The sequence below is a fragment of the Oncorhynchus keta genome, unplaced genomic scaffold, assembly GCF_023373465.1.
Source record: "Oncorhynchus keta strain PuntledgeMale-10-30-2019 unplaced genomic scaffold, Oket_V2 Un_contig_4359_pilon_pilon, whole genome shotgun sequence".
Taxonomy (NCBI): domain Eukaryota; kingdom Metazoa; phylum Chordata; class Actinopteri; order Salmoniformes; family Salmonidae; genus Oncorhynchus; species Oncorhynchus keta.
In genome coordinates, this window is record NW_026287729.1 from 55,001 (window position 1) to 65,000 (window position 10,000).

General features: G+C 47.1%; 1 protein-coding gene across 1 annotated transcript in view; it reads left to right on the forward strand.

Moving 5' to 3' along the window:
- The window catches only part of abat (4-aminobutyrate aminotransferase), a 56,129-nt gene that overhangs the window by 22,661 nt on the left and 23,468 nt on the right, over nt 1–10,000 (forward strand). The window contains exons 3-5 of the mRNA XM_052509321.1: nt 2,601–2,698; nt 8,488–8,517; nt 8,709–8,826. Coding sequence (XP_052365281.1) covers nt 2,601–2,698; nt 8,488–8,517; nt 8,709–8,826 — 246 coding nt within the window. The remainder of the gene's footprint in view (nt 1–2,600; nt 2,699–8,487; nt 8,518–8,708; nt 8,827–10,000) is intronic.

A 10,000-nucleotide genomic window follows, 5' to 3' on the forward strand; every position in this document is an offset into this window, starting at 1 on the left:
CCCTCACACACTCCGCTCACACACTCCGCTCACACACTCCGCTCACACACACCCCTCACACATTCCGCTCACACACTCCGCTCACACACTCCGCTCACACACTCCCCTCACACACTCCGCTCACACACTCCGCTCACACACTCCACTCACACACACACATAAGAGGTAGTAGGAACAGTAGTGTGTACAGATTATGGTTATGTCTGTTAGAGGTAATATCTATATGCAATCAGCTAATGCTCTATTCCAGTTATATCACTGTGTGGTATACACACACACACACACACACACACACATATACACTGGTAGAAATGTCACACTACTGACCTTGCTGCTGTTCCCTGTAGCCAACAGTCTCTTAATGAGTCAGCTTCCTCAATCATAAAACAGAGGTCAGCTACATGGTTAAGACAGACTGATGATATCACCCTACGTACCCTGTGACCAGACAGACTAATAATATCACCCTGTGGCCAGACAGACTAATGATATAACCCTGTGGCCAGACAGACTAATGATATCACCCTACGTACCCTGTGGCCAGACAGACTAATAATATCACCCTACGTACCCTGTGGCCAGACAGACTAATGATATCACCCTACGTACCCTGTGACCAGACAGACTAATAATATCACCCTGTGGCCAGACAGACTAATGATATCACCCTGTGGCCAGACAGACTAATGATATAACTCTGTGGCCAGACAGACTAATGATATCACCCTACGTACCCTGTGGCCAGACAGACTAATGATATCACCCTACGTACCCTGTGGCCAGACAGACTAATGATATAACCCTGTGGCCAGACAGACTAATGATATCACCCTACGTACCCTGTGGCCAGACAGACTAATGATATCACCCTACGTACCCTGTGGCCAGACAGACTAATGATATAACCCTGTGGCCAGACAGACTAATGATATCACCCTGCATACCCTGTGGCCAGACAGACTAATGATATAACCCTGTGGCCAGACAGACTAATGATATCACCCTGCATACCCTGTGGCCAGACAGACTAATGATATCACCCTACATACCCTGTGGCCAGACAGACTAATGATATAACCCTGTGGCCAGACAGACTAATGATATAACCCTGTGGCCAGACAGACTAATGATATAACCCTGTGGCCAGACAGACTAATGATATCACCCTACGTACCCTGTGGCCAGACAGACTAATAATATCACCCTACGTACCCTGTGGCCAGACAGACTAATGATATCACCCTACGTACCCTGTGACCAGACAGACTAATAATATCACCCTGTGGCCAGACAGACTAATGATATCACCCTGTGGCCAGACAGACTAATGATATAACCCTGTGGCCAGACAGACTAATGATATCACCCTACGTACCCTGTGGCCAGACAGACTAATGATATCACCCTACGTACCCTGTGGCCAGACAGACTAATGATATAACCCTGTGGCCAGACAGACTAATGATATCACCCTGCATACCCTGTGGCCAGACAGACTAATGATATAACCCTGTGGCCAGACAGACTAATGATATCACCCTGCATACCCTGTGGCCAGACAGACTAATGATATAACCCTGTGGCCAGACAGACTAATGATATCAACCTGTGGCCAGACAGACTAATGATATAACCCTGTGGCCAGACAGACTGATGATATCACCCTGCATACCCTGTGGCCAGACAGACTAATGATATCACCCTGCATACCCTGTGGCCAGACAGACTAATGATATAACCCTGTGGCCAGACAGACTAATGATATCACCCTACATACCCTGTGGCCAGACAGACTAATGATATAACCCTGTGGCCAGACAGACTAATGATATAACCCTGCATACCCTGTGGCCAGACAGACTAATGATATAACCCTGTGGCCAGACAGACTAATGATATAACCCTGCATACCCTGTGGCCAGACAGACTAATGATATCACCCTACATACCCTGTGGCCAGACAGACTAATGATATAACCCTGTGGCCAGACAGACTAATGATATAACCCTGTGGCCAGACAGACTAATGATATAACCCTGTGGCCAGACAGACTAATGATATAACCCTGTGGCCAGACAGACTAATGATATAACCCTGTGGCCAGACAGACTAATGATATCAACCTGTGGCCAGACAGACTAATGATATCAACCTGTGGCCAGACAGACTAATGATATAACCCTGTGGCCAGACAGACTAATGATATAACCCTGTGGCCAGACAGACTAATGATATAACCCTGTGGCCAGACAGACTAATGATATAACCCTGTGACCAGACAGACTAATGATATAACCCTGTGGCCAGACAGACTAATGATATAACCCTGTGGCCAGACAGACTAATGATATAACCCTGTGGCCAGACAGACAGGAACTAAGGCTGATACGGCATAACATAATGAATGGAGGGTTTGTCCTTGTCTAAGGTTAAGATGAAGTGTGTGTGTGTGTGTGTGTGTGTGTGTGTGTGTGTGTGTGTGTGTGTGTGTCTGTGTGTGTGTGTGTGTGTGTGTGTGTGTGTGTGTGTGTGTGTCTGTGTGTCTGTGTGTCTGTGTGTCTGTGTGTCTGTGTGTGTGTGTGTGTGTGTGTGTGGACAGGCTGCAGGTATGCGAGTAAGGCAGCAGCTAAGACTCAGATGGAGTTTGAATACGACGGGCCCTCCATGAAGACCGAGGTCCCAGGACCCCGTTCCAAGGTACCACACAGAGTCACTAACAGCACCATGGACCAGTAGGAACTATAGCTGTCTGTTAACAGGTACTGAACCACACAGAGTCACTAACAGCACCATGGACCAGTAGGAACTATAGCTGTCTGTTAACAGGTACTGAACCACACAGAGTCACTAACAGCACCATGGACCAGTAGGAACTATAGCTGTCTGTTAACAGGTACTGAACCACACAGAGTCACTAACAGCACCATGGACCAGTAGGAACTATAGCTGTCTGTTAACAGGTACTGAACCACACAGAGTCACTAACAGCACCATGGACCAGTAGGAACTATAGCTGTCTGTTAACAGGTACTGAACCACACAGAGTCACTAACAGCACCATGGACCAGTAGGAACTATAGCTGTCTGTTAACAGGTACTGAACCACACAGAGTCACTAACAGCACCATGGACCAGTAGGTACTATAGCTGTCTGTTAACAGGTACTGAACCACACAGAGTCACTAACAGCACCATGGACCAGTAGGAACTATAGCTGTCTGTTAACAGGTACTGAACCACACAGAGTCACTAACAGCACCATGGACCAGTAGGAACTATAGCTGTCTGTTAACAGGTACTGAACCACACAGAGTCACTAACAGCACCATGGACCAGTAGGAACTATAGCTGTCTGTTAACAGGTACTGAACCACACAGAGTCACTAACAGCACCATGGACCAGTAGGAACTATAGCTGTCAGGCTCCTTCTGTTTGACATGGGTCATGTTCAATGGTGACCTCTGTGTGACCCTGCGATGGGAACAGTGGACTGTACACACCCATCCTGAACACTGTGTTGCACACAGGCTTCGTCCCAAACAGAACCCTATGGAGGGAATAGACTGTATTAGACCAGGGTACTATGGAGGGAATAGACTGCACTATGGAGGGAATAGACTGCATTAGACCAGGGCACTATGGAGGGAATAGACTGTACTATGGAGGGAATAGACTGTATTAGACCAGGGTACTATGGAGGGAATAGACTGAACTATGGAGGGAATAGACTGCACTATGGAGGGAATAGACTGTACTATGGAGGGAATAGACTGCATTAGACCAGGGCACTATGGAGGGAATAGACTGCATTAGACCAGGGCACTATGGAGGGAATAGACTGCATTAGACCAGGACACTATGGAGGGAATAGACTGCATTAGACCAGGGCACTATGGAGGGAATAGACTGCATTAGACCAGGGCACTATGGAGGGAATAGACTGTATTAGACCAGGACACTATGGAGGGAATAGACTGCACTATGGAGGGAATAGACTGTATTAGACCAGGACACTATGGAGGGAATAGACTGCATTAGACCAGGGCACTATGGAGGGAATAGACTGCATTAGACCAGGGCACTATGGAGGGAATAGACTGCATTAGACCAGGACACTATGGAGGGAATAGACTGCATTAGACCAGGGCACTATGGAGGGAATAGACTGCATTAGACCAGGGCACTATGGAGGGAATAGACTGCATTAGACCAGGACACTATGGAGGGAATAGACTGCATTAGACCAGGGCACTATGGAGGGAATAGACTGCATTAGACCAGGGCACTATGGAGGGAATAGACTGCATTAGACCAGGGCACTATGGAGGGAATAGACTGCATTAGACCAGGACACTATGGAGGGAATAGACTGCATTAGACCAGGACACTATGGAGGGAATAGACTGCATTAGACCAGGGCACTATGGAGGGAATAGACTGTATTAGACCAGGGCACTATGGAGGGAATAGACTGCATTAGACCAGGGCACTATGGAGGGAATAGACTGCATTAGACCAGGGCACTATGGAGGGAATAGACTGTATTAGACCAGGGCACTATGGAGGGAATAGACTGTATTAGACCAGGGCACTATGGAGGGAATAGACTGCATTAGACCAGGACACTATGGAGGGAATAGACTGTATTAGACCAGGACACTATGGAGGGAATAGACTGCATTAGACCAGGACACTATGGAGGGAATAGACTGCATTAGACCAGGGCACTATGGAGGGAATAGACTGCACTATGGAGGGAATAGACTGCATTAGACCAGGGCACTATGGAGGGAATAGACTGCATTAGACCAGGACACTATGGAGGGAATAGACTGCATTAGACCAGGGCACTATGGAGGGAATAGACTGCATTAGACCAGGGCACTATGGAGGGAATAGACTGTATTAGACCAGGACACTATGGAGGGAATAGACTGCATTAGACCAGGGCACTATGGAGGGAATAGACTGCATTAGACCAGGGCACTATGGAGGGAATAGACTGCACTATGGAGGGAATAGACTGCATTAGACCAGGGCACTATGGAGGGAATAGACTGCATTAGACCAGGACACTATGGAGGGAATAGACTGCATTAGACCAGGGCACTATGGAGGGAATAGACTGCACTATGGAGGGAATAGACTGCATTAGACCAGGGCACTATGGAGGGAATAGACTGCATTAGACCAGGGCACTATGGAGGGAATAGACTGCATTAGACCAGGGCACTATGGAGGGAATAGACTGCATTAGACCAGGGCACTATGGAGGGAATAGACTGCATTAGACCAGGACACTATGGAGGGAATAGACTGCACTATGGAGGGAATAGACTGTATTAGACCAGGGCACTATGGAGGGAATAGACTGCATTAGACCAGGGCACTATGGAGGGAATAGACTGTATTAGACCAGGGCACTATGGAGGGAATAGACTGTACTATGGAGGGAATAGACTGTATTAGACCAGGACACTATGGAGGGAATAGACTGTATTAGACCAGGGCACTATGGAGGGAATAGACTGTATTAGACCAGGACACTATGGAGGGAATAGACTGCATTAGACCAGGGCACTATGGAGGGAATAGACTGCATTAGACCAGGACACTATGGAGGGAATAGACTGCATTAGACCAGGGCACTATGGAGGGAATAGACTGCATTAGACCAGGACACTATGGAGGGAATAGACTGCATTAGACCAGGGCACTATGGAGGGAATAGACTGCACTATGGAGGGAATAGACCAGGATACTATGGAGGGAATAGACTGCATTAGACCAGGGCACTATGGAGGGAATAGACTGTATTAGACCAGGACACTATGGAGGGAATAGACTGTATTAGACCAGGACACTATGGAGGGAATAGACTGTATTAGACCAGGGCACTATGGAGGGAATAGACTGTATTAGACCAGGGCACTATGGAGGGAATAGACTGTATTAGACCAGGGCACTATGGAGGGAATAGACTGCACTATGGAGGGAATAGACTGCATTAGACCAGGGCACTATGGAGGGAATAGACTGCACTATGGAGGGAATAGACTGCATTAGACCAGGGCACTATGGAGGGAATAGACTGTATTAGACCAGGGCACTATGGAGGGAATATACTGCATTATACCAGGACACTATGGAGGGAATAGACTGCACTATGGAGGGAATAGACTGCATTAGACCAGGACACTATGGAGGGAATAGACCAGGGCACTATGGAGGGAATAGACTGCATTCGATCAGGGCACTATGGAGGGAATAGACTGCATTAGACCAGGACACTATGGAGGGAATAGACTGCATTCGATCAGGGCACTATGGAGGGAATAGACTGCATTCGATCAGGGCACTATGGAGGGAATAGACCAGGATACTATGGAGGGAATAGACTGCATTAGACCAGGGCACTATGGAGGGAATAGACTGCATTAGACCAGGGCACTATGGAGGGAATAGACTGCATTAGACCAGGGCACTATGGAGGGAATAGACTGCATTAGACCAGGGCACTATGGAGGGAATAGACTGCATTAGACCAGGGCACTATGGAGGGAATAGACTGCACTATGGAGGGAATAGACTGCATTAGACCAGGACACTATGGAGGGAATAGACTGTATTAGACCAGGGCACTATGGAGGGAATAGACTGTATTAGACCAGGGCACTATGGAGGGAATAGACTGCACTATGGAGGGAATAGACTGTATTAGACCAGGACACTATGGAGGGAATAGACTGTATTAGACCAGGGCACTATGGAGGGAATAGACTGTATTAGACCAGGGCACTATGGAGGGAATAGACTGTATTAGACCAGGGCACTATGGAGGGAATAGACTGTATTAGACCAGGGCACTATGGAGGGAATAGACTGTATTAGACCAGGGCACTATGGAGGGAATAGACTGTATTAGACCAGGGCACTATGGAGGGAATAGACTGTATTAGATCAGGGCACTATGGAGGGAATAGACTGCACTATGGAGGGAATAGACTGCACTATGGAGGGAATAGACTGCATTAGACCAGGGCACTATGGAGGGAATAGACTGCACTATGGAGGGAATAGACTGTATTAGACCAGGGCACTATGGAGGGAATAGACTGCATTAGACCAGGGCACTATGGAGGAATAGACTGCATTAGACCAGGGCACTATGGAGGGAATAGACTGCATTAGACCAGGGCACTATGGAGGGAATAGACTGCACTATGGAGGGAATAGACTGCACTATGGAGGGAATAGACTGCATTAGACCAGGGCACTATGGAGGGAATAGACTGCATTAGACCAGGGCACTATGGAGGGAATAGACTGCATTAGACCAGGGCACTATGGAGGGAATAGACTGCATTAGACCAGGGCACTATGGAGGGAATAGACTGCATTAGACCAGGGCACTATGGAGGGAATAGACTGCACTATGGAGGGAATAGACTGCATTAGACCAGGGCACTATGGAGGGAATAGACTGCATTAGACCAGGGCACTATGGAGGGAATAGACTGCATTAGACCAGGGCACTATGGAGGGAATAGACTGCATTAGACCAGGGCACTATGGAGGGAATAGACTGCATTAGACCAGGACACTATGGAGGGAATAGACTGCACTATGGAGGGAATAGACTGTATTAGACCAGGGCACTATGGAGGGAATAGACTGCATTAGACCAGGGCACTATGGAGGGAATAGACTGTATTAGACCAGGGCACTATGGAGGGAATAGACTGCATTAGACCAGGGTACTATGGAGGGAATAGACTGTATTAGACCAGGACACTATGGAGGGAATAGACTGTATTAGACCAGGACACTATGGAGGGAATAGACTGTATTAGACCAGGACACTATGGAGGGAATAGACTGCATTAGACCAGGGCACTATGGAGGGAATAGACTGTATTAGACCAGGGCACTATGGAGGGAATAGACTGTATTAGACCAGGGCACTATGGAGGGAATAGACTGCATTAGACCAGGACACTATGGAGGGAATAGACTGCATTAGACCAGGGCACTATGGAGGGAATAGACTGCACTATGGAGGGAATAGACTGTATTAGACCAGGGCACTATGGAGGGAATAGACTGCATTAGACCAGGGCACTATGGAGGGAATAGACTGTACTATGGAGGGAATAGACTGTATTAGACCAGGGCACTATGGAGGGAATAGACTGCATTAGACCAGGGCACTATGGAGGGAATAGACTGTATTAGACCAGGGCACTATGGAGGGAATAGACTGTATTAGACCAGGGCACTATGGAGGGAATAGACTGTATTAGACCAGGGCACTATGGAGGGAATAGACTGGACTATGGAGGGACTAGACTGCCATTTTGAGATACATTAACCTACTGTTGAGGAACCACCCCGACCTGACATCTCTCTCTTCCTCTCCTCCCCTCCCTCTTCCCTCCTCTCTCCTCCCCTCCCTCCTCCCTCTCTCCTTCTCCTCCCCCACCAGGAGCTGACCAAACAGTTGGGAGAGATGCAGGTATGCCAAGAGAGAGTGTGTGTGTGTGAGGCTGTTTTAATGATGAAATAAAACAATGCATTATTGCGTCACACGCTTGCATGCGTGCACACACAACGCAGACACACACAACGCAGACACACAGTCTCTCTCTGTGTCTAGACTGAGTTAACTGAATACCTTATCTCTCTCTCTCCCTCCCTCCCCCCCAGAACGTGGGAGCAATCAATTTCTTCTGTAACTATGAGGAGAGCAGAGGAAACTACCTGGTGGACGTGGACGGAAACCGCATGCTGGACGTCTACACACAGATCTCCTCTATTCCTATTGGTTAGTACACACAGATCTCCTCTATTCCTATTGGTTAGTACACAGATCTCCTCTATTCCTATTGGTTAGTACACAGATCTCCTCTATTCCTATTGGTTAGTACACACAGATCTCCTCTATTCCTATTGGTTAGTACACAGATCTCCTCTATTCCTATTGGTTAGTACACACATCTCCTCTATTCCTATTGGTTAGTACACACATCTCCTCTATTCCTATTGGTTAGTACACACAGATCTCCTCTATTCCTATTGGTTAGTACACAGATCTCCTCTATTCCTATTGGTTAGTACACACATCTCCTCTATTCCTATTGGTTAGTACACACAGATCTCCTCTATTCCTATTGGTTAGTACACACAGATCTCCTCTATTCCTATTGGTTAGTACACATATCTCCTCTATTCCTATTGGTTACTACACACAGATCTCCTCTATTCCTATTGGTTAGTACACACATATCTCCTCTATTCCTATTGGTTAGTACACACATATCTCCTCTATTCCTATTGGTTAGTACACACATATCTCCTCTATTCCTATTGGTTAGTACACACAGATCTCCCCTATTCCTATTGGTTAGTACACACAGATCTCCCTATTCCTATTGGTTAGTACACACATCTCCTCCATCCTTATTGGTCAGTACACACATCTCCTCCATACCTATTGGTTAGTTACACACAGATCTCCTCTATTCCTATTGGTTAGTACACAGATCTCCTCTATTCCTATTGGTTAGTGCACACAGATCTCCTCTATTCCTATTGGTTAGTACACACAGATCTCCTCCATCCCTATTGGTTAGTACACACATCTCCTCCATCCCTATTGGTTAGTACACACATCTCCTCCATCCCTATTGGTCAGTACACACATCTCCTCCATCCCTATTGGTTAGTTACACACAGATCTCCTCTATTCCTGTTGGTCAGTACACACAGATCTCCTCCATCCTTATTGGTCAGTACACACATCTCCTCCATCCCTATTGGTTAGTTACACACAGATCTCCTCTATTCCTGTTGGTTAGTACACACACATCTCCTCCATCCTTATTGGTCAGTACACACATCTCCTCCATCCTTATTGGTCAGTACACACATCTCCTACATCCCTATTGGTTAGTACACACATCTCCTCCATCCTTATTGGTCAGTACACACATCTCCTC